Source organism: Lactuca serriola, chromosome 8 (assembly GCF_051521515.1).
Source record: "Lactuca serriola cultivar US96UC23 chromosome 8, Lser_US96UC23_V15, whole genome shotgun sequence".
Lineage (NCBI taxonomy): Eukaryota > Viridiplantae > Streptophyta > Magnoliopsida > Asterales > Asteraceae > Lactuca > Lactuca serriola.
The window spans coordinates 222,417,277-222,440,305 of NC_136415.1; the positions used below are offsets into that span (position 1 = coordinate 222,417,277).

At 36.4% G+C, this 23,029-nt stretch overlaps 1 protein-coding gene across 1 annotated transcript; it reads right to left on the bottom strand.

Moving 5' to 3' along the window:
- Nucleotides 1–602: 602 nt before the first annotated feature.
- On the bottom strand, nucleotides 603–6,262 carry LOC145069103 (secretory carrier-associated membrane protein 1-like). The gene is made up of 13 exons (XM_079016075.1): nucleotides 5,960–6,262; nucleotides 5,092–5,157; nucleotides 4,554–4,655; nucleotides 4,383–4,445; nucleotides 4,180–4,213; nucleotides 3,980–4,102; nucleotides 2,981–3,043; nucleotides 2,803–2,896; nucleotides 2,337–2,382; nucleotides 2,183–2,250; nucleotides 1,157–1,205; nucleotides 976–1,041; nucleotides 603–845 (listed from the first exon to the last, which is right to left on the bottom strand). Exons 1-13 carry the CDS (start codon nucleotides 6,014–6,016, stop codon nucleotides 759–761), a joined length of 918 nt encoding a protein of 305 aa, XP_078872201.1. The 5' UTR covers nucleotides 6,017–6,262; the 3' UTR covers nucleotides 603–758.
- Nucleotides 6,263–23,029: the final 16,767 nt, after the last annotated feature.

The window sequence follows — 23,029 nt, forward strand, 5'->3', positions numbered from 1 at the left end:
AGTTTAATAAAATATTCTCATGTCTTCAGTATCAAAAGTTGACTTTTTGGTTTCCAAAATGATTAAAATATATTTTCATATAATTCAGATATTTACGGGTACAACTGATACTATTAAGTATTAACTATGGAAGAGATAATTCAACCAACTAATTTGCCTTAAATGAGGCAAATATGTGAAATAAACTGTAACCAAATTCATAACAAAAACTAAAACTTAGGGACAAATATGTTAAAAAATTTTGGCTAAATAAGAGGTAACTTGTAAACTTACTATAGCAGTTGTAACAACTTTTACATTAAAATGCGAAAAAAATAGGTTTTTTTTTGGTACATTGAAAATAATTGATTTATTCTATTAAAAAAATTATCCTTTTAGCAATCCAACAGACTAAGTTGGTCCACACTGCTCATTCATCATGTAAGACGTAAATCAGATATGCATTTTATTAAGTTTTTATAACTCACAAATTTAGGTTTCGTTTCCTATAAGGTTATATAGTTTTTTATGTATAAGTCGGAAAAAAACAATCATATATAACTAACCAGATTAAGTTAAAGTAGAAATATAAAATATAAAATATAAAATATAAAAAAATAAAATTAAAATTAAAAAAGACACATTGCATTACTCATTTTCCTATGAGTTCCATGACACTCAAACATACAATTATATAAGCATTTGTTATCCCAATTGTGCAAAAAATATATTTAATAAAAAAAAAACTAGCTGTTAGCTGTAAAAGCCTGTTAACAGTGTCAGAATGCTGACATCATAGTTGATTTTGCTGCCTCGCGTTTCATCTCTGCGGCTTTCCCACTGCCCCGGAAATACATGTAAACTTGCTGCACATCCAGATCAAACATCATGTGAAAACAACGAAATAAATGTAAAAAAGTAATAAAGGAATAATAAAAAGTTGGTTGGTATTTCTTGTTTTTAACCCTAAAATAAAACATTTATATTTTGTAGGACCTGAATGACCCAAATGCTCATCACTGATTCAAGAGCAAAAAATGCAAATCCAATCAAGTAAAAGATCTGCAAGTAAAACAAGAAAATGGGTTATTAAAATAAATGTAAAATTATATAACTGATTCTAAATTTTTTTAATCATTTTTGAAAATGAATATAAAAAGTGTTGTTGAAAACTTACCCCGACAAAAGCATTAGAAGTTAACACATCAAGAGCTGGTAAAATCCCACTGTAATGTAAAAAGTAAAAACATAATTAAGAGCTTAATGAAAAATTTACCCTAATAAATGAAAATGTTTTTGCCAAATGTCATGTTCTCATTTAGTTTGACACATGTCATTTTGTAGGATTTTTTGATTTTTTCTTTTTTCACTTGGCATTTTCTTGTGCTTTCAATTTTCTTAAATTTAAAAGTAAATTCCATATTTTATGCGAGTTTATTTATGTTATGTAGAATCATTAAATTAAATTTCAATAACCATACCAAAAAAAACGTACAACTACAAATTAGGCAATAATCAATTCTTCCATAATTAAATGTTTACACATCATAATTTTCACTTATACAATAACTTTTTCAAAACAAAAAATGTTATGGAATCCAATTATAAACAAAGAAATTAGTTTTCATTTATTAGGCTAGATATATTGAAAAACTTGATCCTTATTATTTTATATTCAATTTTTTTTAATAAACCCGTGTAATACACGGGGCTCACACCTAGTTCATTAATAAGGAATTGTTGAAAAGATAATCCTACATAATAAATGAAAATAATTTTGCCAAATGTCACTCTCTCATTAACTTGGACACATGTCATTTTTTGGTATTTTTGATTAAATGTTTTTTCCATTTGTCATTTTCTTATTTTTTATCTTTTCTTAATTAACACATCATATTTACACCTCAATTAATAATTACCTTAATTCAAAATAACCAATAAATTATAATATTACTACTCATATAACATTTAATATGTTTCCTTTTAAATTCAAATTTTTAATTTTAAATTTCAAATCTAAAATTTTAAATTTAAATAAATTTTTGTTTAAACTTTCATATTTAATTTTTTGTTTTATCGAACCCGTATAACATACAGGTCTCACACCTAGTGTTGTAATATAAAGGAAGAAAAGAAAAATGTTTTAATTAAAAAAAATAAAAAGTAGGTTGCTATATCTTTAGTGAGAAAGCATGGAACTTACGTGAGAGATTTTCCCTTGAAAATAATAGGAGGGGCAACAGCAGCAAATACACAAAAAGCAATGTGAAACTGCATTAAAAAAAATAATTTAAATATATTAATTATGCATGAATATTTTCAAAACTGCAAAAATTATTTTGAGAAAGAAGGTTTACCATGTAAGCCAAGAAAAACCATCCAAACTTTAGAGCACTATCAGTTCTGTATAAGAAAAAGAAAATTTTATATATATATATATATATATATATATATATATATATATATATATATATATATATATATATATATATATATATATATCCCAAAAAGATAAATTCAACATTTGCCTTTTTGGTGAAGACTAAAACTGATGTGAATGAGATAAAAATTGCAATTTTTGTCCCAAAAATGGTGGATCATGTGTGAAAAAGACGTAAATGCCCTCCTCACTAAAAAGTGCCAACCACTCAAGTAAATGAGGGCAAATATGTAAAAAGTTAAAACATTATGTTTCCTGGCTCTCTCACGAATGTTGTTTAAACCTCTTTTATTCAGGCAACACTTAAACAGGGCTTCCAAAATCTCCTCAATGATCTGAGGGTTAGTTTAGTAATTTCACAGCACAAGGTTTATTATTTATACCTTGTAGCACGATATAAAGGACGATACCACATGACATAAGCCCCAGGAACTCCTGCTATTAAATAGATAATAGCAAGAAACCAAATTGTTGGACCTGTAAAAAAAGGAAATGTTGTAATAGTAGCAATTTATTTATAGCAATAAACAAAATGAAAAGATGTGAAATTACTAAACTAACCTTCCCCTTTAATCCAGGCCATGGTCACTGCTACAAGATTCCATACTAGGCACAGCACAATACCTGTTCAAAGTATTTCATAATCATTAAATATTCAAAGTCTCATGTCATGTCATGCCTCCTTCAATTTACTTCATCTAAATAATAATCTTAATGAAGACATGACTTTTACAAATTTGTCCCTTATTTATTCTTTTTGGGTTGATCTCATAAAAGACGTTATATTTTGTTTTTTGTTTTTCGGATTAAACCTTAACTTTATTTTTTTTCCTGAAAAAGACGCTGTATTTTTTCATTTTTTTGGAAAAAACCCTCAACTTTGTCTTTTTTTCTGAAAAAACCCTTAACCTTTTAACTGTTGCTCAAAAAAACCTCAACTTTTTTAATTTTTTCTGAAAAAACCCTCAAATTTTACAAGTTTTTTTTTAAAAGGGTTAATCTCATAAAAGACCTTATATTTTGTTTTTTTTTTCCAGATTAAACCTCAATTTTATTTTTTGCCTGAAAAAGACCTTATATTTTTCAAATTTTTCCAAAAAATCCCTCAACATTGTAGTTGTTTCCGAAAAAAAACCCTCAACCTTCTAATGCTTCCAAATAAACCCTCAACTTTTTTAGTTTTTCTCAAAAAAAACCCTCACATTTTACAACTTTTTTGGAAAAAAAAAATGACTAAAAGAGCCAGATCGGAAAAAATAAAAAAATACAAAGTCTTTTTCAGGAAAAAAAATAAAGTCAAGGTTTAATCCAAAAAAAAACACAAAATATAAGGTTTTTTTACAAGATTAACCCTTTATTTTTTTTCCTTCCATTTATCCAAACAGCACTCAAGTAAAGATCATATTCTTTATTATTATAATTATTATATATTAAGTCCTGAATGGATAAAAGTGTCTGTATGTATGAATGAGAGCATCAGCAAATGACCATTTTACCCTTGTGTCTAAACATATTGCTTAATAAAATAAAATAAAAAATAATTGAAGAAAGAATACATACCTAGAAAAGTTGAGAATGCAACATACTGTATTTTTTGTAGATGAACAGGAATTTCATTTGGAATGTCATGATGAATAATAGGCAAAAATGGAGGCCAGTTTTTTTCCTCAAGAACAATTCCAGCTGCAAAACATATTATGCTACAAAATTACAGAAATAAACAAAATAAAAAAAAGATCTTTATAAATTAAAAATATTACTTCGTGCAATAGCATCCTCCTTCCTCTTTAATTCCTGCATCAAGACAAATAAATGTAAACACAACATAAAACTTTTAAAAGTACAATGACTCTGTAATCTGTATTTACCCAAAAAAAAAAAAATAACCAGATATAATCTTATTAGCTAATATATAAATTATAATAATAGATATGAATTCTCAAAAGGATTTAAAAACAAGCACCTGTTCTCTCCTTTTCAGTTCAGCCTCTTTAGCTTTTAGTTCCTTCTCCTTACTTCTGAAATCCTGCATCCACCAAAAGTAAAAAAAAAAAAAAATCAAAATACTCTTATTTTATACATTTATATTACAATCAATTAAAAAAATAATAATAAATAAATAAATAAATCTTACCTGATCAAGAGGGATATTAATGGTGGCCCCACGATCATAGCCAGCTGGCTCTGGTGGAAGTGGTGATAGTCTTGAGGTTGCAGGTGGAACACTTCCAGCAGCCTAATAATTTCATTATTAATATAAAAAAAAAATTAATAAATACGTAATTGAAAAAAAAGAAAAAAAAGTAAATACTGTTATGTTTAATGAAAATAAGGTATCAGGAAACTTTCCCACAGCTTCATATTCCATATGATAAAAGATCAAAATAATAACAATAAATAAGTGAATGTATAAAAAAAAAAAAAAAGCAAACAACAAACATTTAAAAATTTCCTATTGAGAAATATAATCAATGTACTTTCATTTCTTTCTATTATAAGATTGTACTTTATTGGTTTTCTTTATTAAGAAATAGTAGTTCCTAATTTTTTCTTACTAGAACATTATACTTTATTGTGTTATCTTTGATAAATGATGTTTATTTTATTTTATTATTATCGAATTCCATCTTTTTTTTACTAAATTCAAATTAAAAATGAGTTAAGAATCTTACTGGCATATAAAATGCACCTCCAGCATAATTTGATTGAGCAGATGCACTCCCTTGAGGGCTTTGATTCTGAAAGAATTATATAAAAACAAAAAGATACATTAAATGTCATAATCAGAAGCAGGTTTACTACATTAATGAACACATCAGTTGTATCAAATCCTTGAACTACATGTTTGATATAGTAGTTCATAAATTACATAATTTAATGGATTGAAATGAATACAAACTATCAAATGAACCCAATGTACATAAGCTTAAACGTGAAAAACAATAGATCGATTTGGTATGTTAAGGGAGAAAGATGGAGCTATCATTTATTAAGAATCAAGAAGAAAAGTTCGCATTACCATGATTGAAATAGGTATCCCTGTTATGAGTGATATAATTAACTTTCTAATGAACTATAGCTATAAATTAGGGGGTTTTCAATGTGCATCTAGAATGCGATTATCTGACTATAGTGTTTGGGTAACCCTCTCCTCTTAATTATTTGATGATTTAGGGGTCAAATGATCAATTTGATCATAACTTTAACAAAATCGATCATCAAGGGTACTGCATTGTAACAGAAAAGCAAATCCAACGAGACAATTGGCAATTTCGCATTGAAAAATCTAAGTAACGATTCAGATGAAGAACACCGACAATCGAATATCCTCAATCTCAAGTCAAAACCGCGAAGACAGGATTAACATATTTAATGACACAGATCTGACAGCAATTGAACAAAGAATCCATAAACCCATCATGATACACTTCGAATTCTCACATCATCCAGAAGAAGCAGAAGAAGAAAAGCAAACACAAAAACGCCCAATTGCTGATAAATTAGATAAAAGAGATAGATAGATAGATGTATGGACATTACCGCAAATGGGTTGAGTTCTTCTTCCTCGAACGGATTGGGATCGTAACGACTACCCATCAGACGGAAACAAGTAGAAAATACTAGAATTGAATGTGTGTAGATCTGGGAATTTTGAGGCTGAAGAAATAGTTGAAGAATATGGGGTGTTTGAATCTTATAGGGTATCGAATATCGATCTGGATTCTTCGTTTGCGTATAGAAGAATATGAGAACAGCAAAAGGTTTTGGCGGGGGAGGTTTACAGTGGGATGATAACTATTACTTGGGATTTCACTGTTAGCCCAAATTCACCCCAAGCTGTTTGGTGATCGGATTTGTTAAAGTTATGAATATTAATTTATTAAAGTTATAAATAGCTTTTTTTTGTAATCATAGATGTTGCATGAAGTTTATATGTAAAATGTTTTTCTCATATCTTATAAATTTCTTTAGAAAAGATTAAACATAATAAAAAAAATTTGTCACATTACAAATTTGTGGATTAAATAATATCCACATGTTATTTTATGGTTTTTTTCATTTTATAAAATTCCATATAATATTTAAGTGTAATAAATGTATAATAAATACATATCCAATTCATTAATGCAACTTTCCTTATAATTTTTATAATTCTAAATTGAATCCAATTATTTTAATTGTTTATTTATTTAAATTATTTTTATAAATTTAAATGGTAAATAAATACTTCATTTTTAATAATTAAATAAATTTTTTTTATAAATTCAAAATTTCTAAACTTTTAGATTTTCATAGGTGTTTATGTTTTTGAATTAATCCATGTATCACATGGGTCTCACAACTAGTATATATATAGCTTAGGTTATTTTGTTTAAAGCAATTATTGTGTTATTGTATTCATAAATGTGGGCCAATCAAATTTACTTATTTTAAGAAAGTGATTAATGTATATTATTGAATTAAATATAATTGAAAAAATCATCTTAATTAATTACAAGGGCAATTTAGTCAATTAATATAGATTTAATAAAGGAAAATTGCATTTTTTAAGGGATCATAGATTCTATTAATTTTAAAAATCCGATTTTACGAATTATAATTCTTTTAATTCTAACATTCTGGCCGAATATGTTTATGAGTATATTCAAAAATAAAAATATTCTTGAACCATAAATAATTAAAATATTCTTGAACCTATTTCTTTATCGTGAATTTATAAACTTCTAGTAGAATAACAAATTCTTGAACAATCAATTGAAGAATAAAAACAAAAATTACATTATTTCTTATAGAATACGGGTAACAATTGTCAATAATTAAATCAAAATCTAACAACGACTAATACATTCTAAAAGAATAATGTGGTCAGTTTCAACTTTGTGGTCCGTTCTTCAAACATCAACATTTTTGATTCCAACAGAATTGGAATTCTTGATTCCGTTTCAATTTTGTGGTCCGTTCTTCAAGCATCAACTTCTGTGATTCCAACAGAATTGGAATTCGTCATTCCATTCCAACTTTTGATATTGCTTTGCTACAATCCTCCTCAGCTTGTTGAAAGCTATGATATAAACATAACCATCATCAATTTGTTAACAAAATTAATAACAATTTTATATATAAAAATAAATTAAATTCAAAGTAAAAAAAACATACCATCCTAATTCTAAATACGCAGCTGCTCTGTTACAGTAAAAAGTAGCATTGGATTCATCCAACTTAATAGCTTCAGTGTAATAGCTTACAGCTTTATTCCATTGTCTTCCTTTATATGCAGCATTTCCCTAAAACCACAAACAAAATTAGTTCTTTAATGGAGTAGAAGGGTAAAATGGTAAAATGGTAAAAACCTTCTCCTTCAACAATTCAGAAGCATCCATATTCCCATAAATAATTGGGAAGGAACTTACAACCAGATAACTTTTCAGTTACTTTGCTAACAATATATACAATTTTCTGTTGAGGAGCTTTAGATAATTGAAATAAATCATCAACCACAACTATGCACCTTGTTCTTCTAAGAAGAACATGCCCAACACGATGCAAATCAGAAGTATCACGAGCAAAAATTTCTGAAAGATTTTCATCATCAAAAACATGAAATATTAAGAAACAGCAATAAAACTGAAGACTTCTACTGACATATAGTGTCACACCCCCGAACCAGACGGCGGAAACGTCCGAGGGCTATTGTGACTCCATTGAATACCATCACAATGAATATACATGAAACATAACATCATTCATCACCATGCATTGAAATATTACAACCGGTATTGTTTACATTTAGTACATTGTTTCAAAACATTATATTTCCAAAACGTAAATTGTTCGATACTAATTAAACAAACAACATGACATCACTGGGTACATTTTTCCTTCGATTTACCTGTTACCTGAGAATACAAGTATTTTGGAAAAATGTCAACATATGAAATGTTGGTGAGTTCATAAGTAAGGTTTGAAAAGAAATGATTTGTATAATTTTGAAAACCACAGAAAATCCGATATTTTTTAAAAAGAAATGTTGTATATAGGAAAAAGTGTGAAGATCCGTAAGTATGCTTGTTGATTATTATGAATGTGAATAATTGTTAAACTTTGTATATATCACATAGTTAAGAGCGTTGAATTTCCCAGGAAAACCCGATGTTTTCCCAATACATTAAATTACGTAGCTGAGTTAGTGTTATTCCGATACGACGTTGTTTTCGATAATTCCAGGTGACATTGGATTAATTACGGGTTGTGAGTCGTTACAATCACGCATTAATGAAAATGACTAGTTTACAACTTTACAAACGATCCCTTAGGCGTCGTCCGTACTACTCACTTAATCCAACCACCCTGACTTCTCATAGCCCCACAACCGAGGAGAAAAGAGGGTACGAAGCCCCCGTTATTTCCATGAGTCGTTCAAGGCTATCGTGAATGCGAAAGGACCTTGGCCCGACTCGCATTTGACTTCTTGACTTTGCTAGCAGTACCAAAGGACCCTTGGGGCCCAACAACACAACAAAGCTATTGAAAGTCCTTTTACACGAAACTAGGTCATATAAGCCCCAATAACATGTACCGCGTTCCCTTCGGGCCTAAAGATCATGTCATTGGGCTAGCTAGGCCCAACAAGAATGATTTGAAACTTTTGAGCCCAAAGATGGTGTATTGACTTCTCGTGAATTTTCCACGTGTGTATTGAAGTACCATCGTTTATTGATTTTTGATTTGTTATTGATTCGAGACCGAATCAATTCGTTTGATAATGATTTTGGTGTTGAAGGTGTATTTATTATTACGTTTCGCCGGTAGACGTAGTACTAGTATTTTTATCTTAAGAGATTTTTTGTTTTAAGAATTAAAGTTTATCTTTTTAAGCCCTTTCTTGGATAAAATTTACACTTTTAACCCTTTGTGTATAAAAGAATTTCCATTTTAGTCCTTAAACTATTTTTCTTGACACTTTAGTATCAAAACTTGTTGGAAAGACATTTTTAGCACAAATTTACTTGATAAACAGCTTAAGTCCTTCAAAAATGAAATTTTCTCGGTTGAAACCTCCATTTTCGCAACTTTTATAATTTTGGCCCAAAAAGGAAAATTTTTGCATCTTTGGCCCCTTTTTAATTTGAAAAGCATTTTTGACCCTTGAAATGAACTTGGTACACTAGAAATCCCCTGTTTTACAGAAATGTGCAGTTTCAGCCCCTCCAAATCAAAATTTTCACAATTTGGGGCTTTATTGGGCCGAAAAGCCCATTTTGGCCCATTATGTTTAAAATTCATATTTTTAACCCCTCAAAAGTGTTGATATTCAGAAAATACACATTAGAAATTGTTAGACTCATCTCAACCTTCAAAATTCATATATTGTCGTTTTGGGCCCTTTAGTTTTGTATTTTTAGCATTTTGAGCCCAAAAATGGGTTTTAAGTCCAAAAATGTTCATATTAACCAACTTGATTATTTTTATAGACTTGATTAGTGTGAAATGGTATAAGTTATACTTATTTCATTCATCATATTGTAGATCTCGATTTTTAGGTTCTTTTTGGCTAGTATAAACATCACAATCACATAAGATCATACATATAAGCATAAAAATCATACAAGGCATACATATACTCATAGATCTACACATTTGCTTGTATTCTCCCCCAAAAAACTTATAAAAACCGAAAAAGAGGGGTATGAAGCTCAGCTTTGGGTGTGGTTTCGGTTTTTGGAAGAAAATGAGAAGAAAATTTGGCCTTAGCAACCTTCCTTGGAGATCTCAAACTTAGAGGGTTTCTAAGAGAGTGATCATGATTTTTACATGGATTAGAAGGAGATTTTGATAAAAAAAAAAGAACCTAGATCATAGATCCAAACTTGATCTTACCTTAGATGAAGAATTTGTGGAGATATCTTCTTGAAAGCTCCTTAGATCACGAAAATATGGAGGAGATATGAGGGAGTTTTCTTGAGAGAAAAATGAGTGAAATGTGTGTGTGTGTGTGTGTGCTTGAAATCGGCCGAGAGCAAGAGAGAGAGAAGGAGAAAAGAGTGGCTAAGCTTGGAAGTATGTGAGTGCATGGATGTTTGAGTTCTCATGCATGGATGTCCCATGAATAATGGTGGGGTGTCACTCACAAAGTCAACTCCTCTTTCTCTTGGGCTTTGGCCGAGAATGGGGAGGGTGAGAGGAGGTTTTTGGGCTTTTTGCCCTTAAGCCCATGTTACAGTTAGGATGAATGATTTTGGCCCTATAAAAATAGAAATGTGATTTTTATGCTTTATTGGGTTAGATTAGGTTAATTATGGTCCAAAATGGTTCATATAATTAATCTATTTCATTCTAGGCCCAATATGGCCCAAAATATTGAATTAAATGGAAATGGGTCCAATTGGATCACATTTAAGAGTTCTAAGCCCAAGGTAGTCAAATTGGAAGCTTATTGGTCCATTTGGCCCAATAAGGAAGTCCTAGTCCATAATGGACTTAAACAAGAACTTCTAGGGTCTCCAATTGCTTAATGACTACATTGAAATGCTTGTATGAGGTGTTTGATTGAAATTATGTTGTTATAGAGTATGCATCGTACATGCTCTCATGTCTTTGATTCATAATTTGGCTTAAGTGTTGTAGTTACAAGGCACAAAAATTTCTAGTTGTGACATCATCCCCCCGTTAGAGGGAATTTCGTCCCGAAATTCTTTTTGAAAGCTAGATTTGAGAATGCTAGAATAAATGAGGGTACTTTTGCTTCATTTGGTCTTCGCGTTCCCACGTGAATTCTGGCCCACGCTTCGCGTTCCACCGTACTTTCACGATCGGGATGCGACTTTGCTTAGTACGCTTCACCTTCCTGTCCATGATTTCGACTGGTTCTTCAACGAACAGAAGATTCTAGTTGATTTCAATCTCGTCAAGGGGAATGACGAGTGTTTCATATGATAGGCACTTCTTTAGATTGGAGACATGGAACACGGGGTGTACACTGTTTAGCTCCGCGGGTTGCTGCAGTTTGTACGCCACTGGACCTATTCGGGCAACGATCTCAAAAGGTCCAATGTATCGTGGGTTCAGTTTTCCCCGTTTTCCGAAACGAATGACTCCTTTCCAATGTAACAGCCCGGATTTCCAGGTATTTTATGTTTTGTTTTTTTTGGTGTTTTGAGAGGGGACTCGGCGAGTTGGAGCTCAGACTCGCCGAGTAGGGTCGCGATTCTGGACGCGGGATTCGTCTGGACTCGGCGAGTCCAGGATATGGACTCGGCGAGTCCACGCTGTTTAATGAAACCCTAACTTCTCGGGTTTGGGACCTATTTAAAGGGCCTTATGGCCGTCATTTGCACCCAACAATCCATAGAGAGAAACCCTAGAGTGCTTTAGCGATTTGAGAGAGAAAGGAAGCATTTCTTGACATTTGTGTGTTGTTTAGCAAAGAAGAGGGAGGCTCTAGCCAAGAGGAGGCAAATGGGACTGCTATTCGGTGGATTTGAAGCTTAGCCTTTCAATCTAAAGGTATGATTTCGGCTCATCTCCTGTTTTGTGAAGTATAATAGATTTTAGGGTTTCTTGTGACCTTGTTGAGTTGATTGGACGGCCAAATAGTTCCTTGCTAGTGATGAGACTTCGGATCTGGATCCATAGAGGTCCAGAGAGCCTTATTCATCAAGCTTTATATAGAACAATGGAGGTTATGACCTTGAGTAGTGAGATTTGTTGATGATTCTTCACATATGGTCATATAGAGGTTGTTTATGCACAAAGTCTGGAGCTTTACGTGGTGAATCATTCTAGGAAGGCCAGATCTATGAATTGTTGGAATAGATCTGACCTTAGAAGCAAGTTTGAGTGATTGCATGGCATGGACTCGCCGAGTCCGATGAGCAGACTCGGCGAGTAGCTTGAAGATTGCCTTGGACCGACCAGTGAGTGGTCCAGTCGAGTCATGGATTGACCCAGTGAGTCAGGGCGAGTTAGAGAGAGTTGTCAAGTGGTCTGAATCGAGCTGGGACTCGCCGAGTCGTTCTTGAGACTCGACGAGTTGAGTCGGGGTGGCCCCGCGATTCTTCCAGGTGGAACTCGTCGAGTCAGGGGGAGTACTCGACGTGTAAGAAGGGAATCCTAGAGAGTTGGTGAAAACGTCTAGACTCGCCGAGTTGCCCTCGTGCACTCGCCGAGTCCGGTCAAAGTTGACCGTTGACCGTTGACCAGAGTTGACTTGTGTTGACTTCTTAGGGATAGTCAACCTTAGAGATAAAAAGTGTTAATTAGAGACATATGATGTTATAGGAGGATTATAGCTCGGAGGATCGGGCACGAGGGATTCAGGATTTGTGAGTCATCGAGATCCGCGAGGTGAGTCTTCTCGCTATACTTTACCTTGAGTAGGTAATCAGAGTTATGTGTTAGTGTATGTTATGTTATGTGTTGTACTGCATTATTTCTATGTGATTTATGCTGTGCATGATTACAGAGTTGGAACCGGAAGGTTCCTAGAGTTAGAACCTGAGGGTTCACAGAGTTGGGTGCATGGACCCATAGAGTTATAGCCTCGAGTGGCTAATATGTGTTTATGTGGTATTTTGGGGAAACTCACTAAGCTTCGTGCTTACAGTGTTAGTGTTGTTGTTTCAGGTACTAGCGATGACCGTGGGAAGGCGCCGGCTTGATCTGTACACACGCAGGGGACTTTGATATATTTACATTGATCTTGGGATTTTGTGTAATGTGAATTGAGATTTAAATCTGATGTTTTTATGAAAAATTAATGAGAAATGTTTTTATAAATTGTGAAAAATTATTTTAAAATTTCTGGTGTTACATCCAAGGTGAGACTTTTAACAGCACTCGATCCCCGACCTGACACTCTAAGGGCTTTCGCCGTTTATCGGCGTAGCTCTTCTGTCGGTCGCGTGATGCTTGTAATCGAGCTCTGATTTGAACTATTTTTTCTGTGGTTTCACGAATGATCTCCGGTCCTGTTAGCGCCTTGTCCGATGCTAGTGTCTTTGCTAGCTGGGTGTCGCCCACCTCAGCCCAACACAACGGTGATCTACACTTACGTCGATATAGTGCTTCAAAAGGAGCGACTTTGATGCTCGAATGGTAACTGTTGTTATAAGAGAATTCAACTAAGGGTAAGTGGATGTCCCAAGACTTCCCAAAGTCTATCACACATGTGCGAAGCATGTCTTCGAGCGTCTGAATGGTTCGTTCGTTTTGACCGTCCGTTTGTGGGTGATAAGCGGTGCTCATGTCGAGATGGGTTCCAAGTGCTTTCTGAAGTGATTGCCAAAAACGTGAAGTGAATCTACTGTCTCTATCTGAGATGATAGACACTGGTATTCCATGAAGTCTCACGATTTCTCGAATGTATAAACGCGTCAGTCTCTCCATCTTGTAGGATTCTTTTATTGGCAGGAAATGGGCGGATTTCGTCAGTCGGTCAACTATTACCCATATAATGTCTAATCCGTCCGGCGTCTTGGGTAGCTTGGTCACAAAATCCATAGAAATCCCTTCCCACTTCCACTCAGGGATCACCGGTTGCTGTAATAACCCCGAGGGCTTCTGGTACTCCACCTTTACTTTGGCACAAGTAAGGCATTTACCGACATAGGTGGCAATTTCTGCCTTCATGTTAGGCTACCAATAGTGTTGTTTAATATCTAAATACATCTTGTCCGAACCAGTATGGATAGAGTATCACGTCTTGTGAGCTTTATCCATGACTACCTCCCTAAATCCTCTGAGTTTAGGGACCCAAATACGGTTCATGAAATAGTATACTCTGTTCTCCTTTACCTCTAGATTCTTCTCCATCCCGCGTAATGCTTCGCTTGCTCTGTTTTCCGTTTTCATGGCCTCTGATTGGGCTACCCCGATCTGAGTGGTTAGGTGAGATTGGATGGTTATTGAGAGAGTTTTTGCACGACGATTAGAGTACTCCTTCCGACTCAATGCATCAGCTACCACGTTGGCCTTGCCTGGGTGGTACTTGATTTCACACTCGTAATCGTTTAATAATTCAACCCATCTTCGTTGCCTCATATTCAGCTCTTTCTGATTCAAGATATGCTGGAGACTTTTGTGGTCCGTGAAGATGGTGCACTTCGTACCATAAAGGTAATGCCTCCAAATCTTCAGAGCAAAGACCACCGCTCCCAATTCCAGATCATGGGTTGTATAATTCACTTCGTGTGTCTTTAGTTGGCGGGATGCGTAAGCTATCACCCTTCCACGCTGCATGAGAACGCAACCTAAACCCTGATTTGACGCGTCACAGTAGACCACGAAATCTTCCGTTCCCTCTGGTAGAGATAGTACCGGGGCACTGCAGAGCATCTGCTTCAGGGTTCGGAATGCAACTTCTTATTTGTCCGTCCATTTGAATGGTACGCCCTTTTGTGTAAGTGAGGTAAGTGGCTTGGCGATCTTAGAGAAGTTTTGAATAAACCTTCTATAGTAGCCCGCTAGGCTTAAGAATTTACGAATTTCTATGGGTGTTGTCGGAACGGCCCATCCTTCAACGGATTTGACCTTAGAGGGATCCACATGAATTCCATCTTGGCTAACAACATGACCTAGGAAGTTCACGCTACGGAGCCAGAACTCACACTTGGAGAGTTTTGCGTATAGGTTTTCCATTCGCAGGGTTTCTAGGATTTGTCGGAGATGTTGGCCATGCTCTTCCTCGCTTCGGGAATAGACGAGAATGTCGTCAATGAAGACCATGACAAAGTTGTCAAGGAATGGTCGACAGATTCGGTTCATCAGGTCCATAAATGCGGCAAGGACATTTGTCAGACCGAAGGGCATTACGACAAATTCATAATGTCCGTAACGAGTTCGGAAAGCGGTTTTAGAAATATCCTCTTCCCGGACCTTGAGTTGATGGTATCCGGACCGTAGATCTATCTTAGAGAAGTAACTAGCTCCTTGGAGCTGGTCAAATAGATCGTCGATTCGTGGGAGTGGATAGCGATTTTTGACAGTGAGTTTATTTAACTCCCTGTAATCGATGCACATTCTAAAAGATCTGTCCTTCTTTTTGACAAAGAGGACCGGAGCTCCCCATGTCGAGTAGCTGGGTCGGATGAATCCCTTGCCCAAGAGTTCGCTGAGTTGACTGGAAAATTCCTGCATTTCAGCAGGGGCTAGCCGGTAGGGCGATTTAGCGAGAGGGGTTGCTCCTGGAACGAGGTCAATTCGGAACTCAACTTGTCTCTCTGGGGGTACTCCAGGAAGATCTTTAGGAAATACGTCTGGGAATTCACGTGCTACGGGAATGTCTTGAATGTTAACCTCTTCCTTGGTTTTATCCACTATGTGAGCCAGAAACGTCAAATCGTTCTTTCGTAGATGCTTCTTTGCCTGGATGCACGAGATGAGGCGAAGGTTCGTGCTAGGTTTGTCTCCGTAAATAACTAGGGTTTCATGATTGGGGAGGTGAAGGCGAACGGCCTTCTCGTGACACATAACTTCAGCATGGTGGGGGCTTAACCAGTCCATGCCAATAATCACATCGAAACTCCTAATGGAAACATGCATTAAGTCTATTCGAAAGACGTGTTGATTTAAGGTTAGGGTACATCCGGTGTAGATTTCCCCAGTGGATTCGGTTTTCCCATTGGCCATTTCCACCGTAAAGGTTTCATTGAGCTTTTGGGGTTGTTGTTTTAATAAATGTTTAAACTTATTGCTCACAAAACTTCGCTCGACTCTGGTGTCAAATAGGATGCATGCATAAGTGTGGTTTAGGGGAAACGTACCGGTAACAACAGCGGGATCCTGAATCGCCTCCCCCCTGACCCATAGTCAGCACCCTTCCTGTTCCTCCATTTCCGGGATTGTTGTTGTTAGGGCAATCTCGGCGGAAATGCCCAGTCCTCCCAGACCCATAGCAGGTGTGGCTAATGTAACCTCCAAAATTTCAAAATAATTAAAACTTTTCAATATCATCTATTTTATTAACATTGTTACAAAAAGGTTTTCAATACATTCTTTAACAGAGTAATTTCCCAGGTTCAAAACATAAAACACCAACGCGAGGAACGGTACGATCACGCCTTTGCCTTGTCACAGACTCTTGAGAACCTGAAACATAAAACCACAACTGTAAGCCCGAAAGCTTAGTGAGATACCCCCAAAATACCAACCACATATACGCCTTTCCAGGCCCTGACCTTCCGGTCCTCAACACAACATAATCGCCTTCCGGCCCATAATATATTGCCTTCCGGCCCATAACATATTGCCTTCCGGCCCATAACATATTGCCTTCCGGCCCATAAGCATACAATGCATACATAACATAACAAATGATCATATAACAGTTCATAGACAACAATCAATCAACAGATCACATACCATAGCATTACTCTAAACGAGATACCGGTCTGGCCGGTCACTAGCATACCTTACTCTATGAATCAGTCAACATACTAAATGCATACATACGCCTTTCCAGGCCATGACCTTCCGGTCAACATAGTAACGCCTTCCGGCCCATGACATATATTGCCTTCCGGCCCATAACATATGACAACTGACAACTACCCGGATTTCCATCCGATAAAAGGGTTGGCGTTGGTGCCATAAACCCTAGCGATATAGTGAGGATAACTCACCTCGAAACTGCCGACTGAACAGATAGCTCAAGCTGCTCCGATCACTGATACGATCTCCACTCCTGGATAGCCGCCAACGCACTGAACTTAAACGATAAAAAACAATTACCAAAATACCCCTGGAACCACTGGTCAATCATTGAACAAAGACAAGGTCAAAGTCAACCCCTGACTGACCCTACTCGTCGAGTCAACCCAATGACTCGCCGAGTCCCCATACCCAGAACTTCACTTAACCCGCGACCTAACTCGCCGAGTCACCCCAAGACTCGCCGAGTTCAACGACTCTGAGTCCACTCGTCCTTGACTCACCGATTCCTTAAGATTCCCTTCCTACTCGTCGAGTATCCCCTTTTTACTCGACGAGTTTCTCCTGGAAGAATCGCGGGGCCACCCCGACTCCACTCGCCGAGTCTGAAGAACAACTCGGCGAGTCCCAGTCAATCTTCAAGCCACTCGCCGAGTCTGAAGAACAACTCGGCGAGTCCATGCCATGCAGACGAGCAACTGCTTCCTGAAATTCGTATGGTCCCGAAATACACAATCATGGGACCTTCTGGACCTCTAACCATCCCATTACTGGATTACAAACGTTTGGGAACAATATAATAATCCATCTAATCACCAAATGGGTTTCATAAACCCTAAATTCGTGCACACATCAATATAGCAGAAATGATCCGAAATATTACCTGAATAACACCCTCTCTGTGTCTCCAAACCTCAGAACTCGATCCCCTTGATATTCCTTTGGCCAAAACTCTTCTTCTTCTTGCCTAACAAATTCTTTAAGGTTCCAAAAGCTTTCTCTCCTGCTCTAGACGTCCACAACGATTAGGGTTCTTCTCAATCGGCCAAAAGACGGACAATGACGGCCTAAGAGGCGTTATATACGATCCAACACCAAACGGCTAGGGTTTCTGCTGAACAACGTCGACTCGCCGAGTCCATATCTGGACTCGTCGAGTCCAGTCGCGAACCCGCGACCAAGTCTGCGGTCCTACTCGGCGAGTCTAGGCTCCAACTCGCCGAGTCCCTTCTCAAAACACCCCTAAATCATAGTTATATCGATATTTGAAATTCCGGGCTGTTACAGCTAAGCCCTGCATTGTTGTCGCCGATGTTGATGTTGTTGTTGTTGCGGTTGTTGTTGTTGTTGTTGTTGTTGTTGTTGTTTCCCTGTTGTTGATTCTGAGGAGGGTAAGTCCTGCAATTCCTTGCCGTGTGCCCCTTCCGATTGCAACTGGTGCACTGCAGCTCCTTGCACTCTCCATTGTGATGGAAACCGCACTTGTTGCACTTGGGAAGATTACCGGAATAAGGTCTAAGAGCATTCGAAGCAGCTGAGGCTGGAGCATGTGGTGTGGCCGGAACTTGTGCGGTAGCAGCATTAACTGCCACTGTCTGCTGCTTCTTAGAAGTCTCGGGGCCTTGACGCCCCTTCCTCTTGTTGTTCTTCCCCTTCCTGCCATCACCTTCCTTCTTGCCTTCAGCCTCCGCTGGCTTCTCACCCTTCTTGTTGATATGGTCATACAGCTTCTTTGCCAATCTCTTAGCACTGTCGAAAGTTTCGGGGTTTGCAGCTATCACGTTTCCTTGGATCGGAGAGGTTAGTCCCCAGATGAATCGCTCAATCTTCTTCTGGTTCGGCAGGCTCGCCCCCGGCTCCTGCCTCCGGTTCCCCGTCAGATTCCTCCTCGGGGTCTTCCTCAGGATCTTCTTCAGGCTCTTCGTCGATCCATCCGTTATTTCCCTGGTTAGGGAAGTAAGGATCTCCGGGGTGATGGAAACCAGCCATGCTGTCTGCGAGAGTGTGTAAATATGCTACCATTATTCCTAGGATGCTACAACTATTGTATAGACTAAACAGACGTTCTCTTTTTGGTGATAAAGGGGTATGTTTTTAGGTTCCCTAGCTATCACGATCTCCTCATGACGTGTGGTAGTGATACCTTGGTAGGAATGTAGTTGATCAGGCTACATCCGTTCCTTGATACAACTAAGAACAGTCCTGTATTAACCGAGATACTAGTATTATCTTGTTTGATTCGGTGTTAGGTTCTCGTTCCTAATAAAAGCAAGGGTGATTTATTGTTATGTTTTACTTGTTTTGTTCAGAGTTGTGTTAGTCCCTCTTTTGGTTTATAGTTGCATATCAATGTGTGGCTAGATAAGCTAGTTCACTATAAACAGAGCTCTGATATCAACCTGTCACACCCCCGAACCAGACGGCGGAAACGTCCGAGGGCTATTGTGACTCCATTGAATACCATCACAATGAATATACATGAAACATAACATCATTCATCACCATGCATTGAAATATTACAACCGGTATTGTTTACATTTAGTACATTGTTTCAAAACATTATATTTCCAAAACGTAAATTGTTCGATACTAATTAAACAAACAACATGACATCACTGGGTACATTTTTCCTTCGATTTACCTGTTACCTGAGAATACAAATATTTTGGAAAAACGTCAACATATGAAATGTTGGTGAGTTCATAAGTAAGGTTTGAAAAGAAATGATTTGTATAATTTTGAAAACCACAGAAAATCCGATATTTTTTAAAAAGAAATGTTGTATATAGGAAAAAGTGTGAAGATCCGTAAGTATGCTTGTTGATTATTATGAATGTGAATAATTGTTAAACTTTGTATATATCACATAGTTAAGAGCGTTGAATTTCCTAGGAAAACCCGATGTTTTCCCAATACATTAAATTACGTAGCTGAGTTAGTGTTATTCCGATACGACGTTGTTTTCGATAATTCCAGGTGACATTGGATTAATTACGGGTTGTGAGTCGTTACAATCACGCATTAATGAAAATGACTAGTTTACAACTTTACAAACGATCCCTTAGGCGTCGTCCGTACTACTCACTTAATCCAACCACCCTGACTTCTCATAGCCCCACAACCGAGGAGAAAAGAGGGTACGAAGCCCCCGTTATTTCCATGAGTCGTTCAAGGCTATCGTGAATGCGAAAGGACCTTGGCCCGACTCGCATTTGACTTCTTGACTTTGCTAGCAATACCAAAGGACCCTTGGGGCCCAACAGCACAACAAAGCTATTGAAAGTCCTTTTACACGAAACTAGGTCATATAAGCCCCAATAACATGTAACCGTGTTCCCTTCGGGCCTAAAGATCATGTCATTGGGCTAGCTAGGCCCAACAAGAATGATTTGAAACTTTTGAGCCCAAAGATGGTGTATTGACTTCTCGTGAATTTTCCACGTGTGTATTGAAGTACCATCGTTTATTGATTTTTGATTTGTTATTGATTCGAGACCGAATCAATTCGTTTGATAACGATTTTGGTGTTGAAGGTGTATTTATTATTACGTTTCGCCGGTAGACATAGTACTAGTATTTTTTATCTTAAGGGATTTTTTGTTTTAAGAATTAGATTTTATCTTTTTAAGCCCTTTCTTGGATAAAATTTACACTTTTAACCCTTTGTGTATAAAAGAATTTCCATTTTAGTCCTTAAACTATTTTTCTTGACACTTTAGTATCAAAACTTGTTGGAAAGACATTTTTAGCACAAATTTACTTGATAAACAGCTTAAGTCCTTCAAAAATGAAATTTTCTCGGTTGAAACCTCCATTTTCGCAACTTTTATAATTTTGGCCCAAAAAGGAAAAATTTTGCATCTTTGGCCCCTTTTTAATTTGAAAAGCATTTTTGACCCTTGAAATGAACTTGGTACACTAGAAATCCCCTGTTTTACAGAAATGTGCAGTTTCAGCCCCTCCAAATCAAAATTTTCACAATTTGGGGCTTTATTGGGCCGAAAAGCCCATTTTGGCCCATTATGTTTAAAATTCATATTTTTAACCCCTCAAAAGTGTTGATATTCAGAAAATACACATTAGAAACTGTTTAGACTCATCTCAACCTTCAAAATTCATATATTGTCGTTTTGGGCCCTTTAGTTTTGTATTTTTAGCATTTTGAGCCCAAAAATGGGTTTTAAGTCCAAAAATGTTCATATTAACCAACTTGATTATTTTTCTAGACTTGATTAGTGTGAAATGGTATAAGTTATACTTATTTCATTCATCATATTGTAGATCTCGATTTTTAGGTTCTTTTTGGTTAGTATAAACATCACAATCACATAAGATCATACATATAAGCATAAAAATCATACAAGGCATACATATACTCATAGATCTACACATTTGCTTGTATTCTCCCCCACAAAACTTATAAAAACCGAAAAAGAGGGGTATGAAGCTCAGCTTTGGGTGTGGTTTCGGTTTTTGGAAGAAAATGAGAAGAAAATTCGGCCTTAGCAACCTTCCTTGGAGATCTCGAACTTAGAGGGTTTCTAAGAGAGTGATCATGATTTTTACATGGATTAGAAGGAGATTTTGATAAAAAAAAAAGAACCTAGATCATAGATCCAAACTTGATCTTACCTTAGATGAAGAATTTGTGGAGATATCTTCTTGAAAGCTCCTTAGATCTCGAAAATATGGAGGAGATATGAGGGAGTTTTCTTGAGAGAAAAATGAGTGAAATGTGTGTGTGTGTGTGTGTGCTTGAAATCGGCCGAGAGCAAGAGAGAGAGAGAGAGAGAGAAGGAGAAAAGAGTGGCTAAGCTTGGAAGTATGTGAGTGCATGGATGTTTGAGTTCTCATGCATGGATGTCCCATGAATAATGGTGAGGTGTCACTCACAAAGTCAACTCCTCTTTCTCTTGGGCTTGGGCCGAGAATGGGGAGGGTGAGAGGAGGTTTTTGGGCTTTTTGCCCTTAAGCCCATGTTACAGTTAGGATGAATGATTTTTGGCCCTATAAAAATAGAAATGTGATTTTTATGCTTTATTGGGTTAGATTAGGTTAATTATGGTCCAAAATGGTTCATATAATTAATCTATTTCATTCTAGGCCCAATATGGCCCAAAATATTGAATTAAATGGAAATGGGTCCAATTGGATCACATTTAAGAGTTCTAAGCCCAAGGTAGTCAAATTGGAAGCTTATTGGTCCATTGGGCCCAATAAGGAAGTCCTAGTCCATAATGGACTTAAACAAGAACTTCTAGGGTCTCCAATTGCTTAATGACTACATTGAAATGCTTGTATGAGGTGTTTGATTGAAATTATGTTGTTATAGAGTATGCATCGTACATGCTCTCATGTCTTTGATTCATAATTTGGCTTAAGTGTTGTAGTTACAAGGCATAAAAATTTCTAGTTGTGACATATAGTTTGACAAAAACCAAAAGACTACATGAAAAAACATAGGACATACCAAGACTACATACCAACAGTGCCTAAACTCTGTGAATTAGGGAGAACCCCAATTGTGGATACAACTCCATGTGAAGGCCGGAATCCAAGAATGCCACAAAATGAAGTTGGGATTCTTACTCCTCCAATTGTATCAGTACCTTAGAATTTAACAAGAGACATATGGAAAAGTTAACAGAAGGCATAGAAGTGAACACCGGTATGTTCAATCCCACCATGTGTTGCAGAATGTAATTTATAAATTCAATTACACCAATCATCTTAATCCATTAAATGATGAAGATAAAAGACAATGTTGGTTTAAAGGATTAATTTAGAGACACAAACCCGAAAGGATCTTCAGCCAGATGAACTGAATTGGCCATAATCTCAGCGACTAATCGTGTTCTAAGTTCTCCACGAGAGTGTTCTACATATGCTTGAAGCACACAACATCCACTTCTATCTGTTGCTACTTTATAGCACTCATTTGCTATCTCAGTAAAAATCGGCTGACAAAATTTATGAACTCATTTGCTATCTCAGCAACAGACCCACCCCCTCGGTCCAGCCAAGAACCGAAGGAGCCTCCTTCCTCAATCGCCAATCGCCTCATCATAGAACACACTAAGCGAAAGGGTTAGAAATCGGGAATGAAAATTTGGGATTGCACCCGTTTCTCCCACAATCGTTCGATTTGATGGTAAGGGGCTGGTTTATGAAGGGGATAAAATT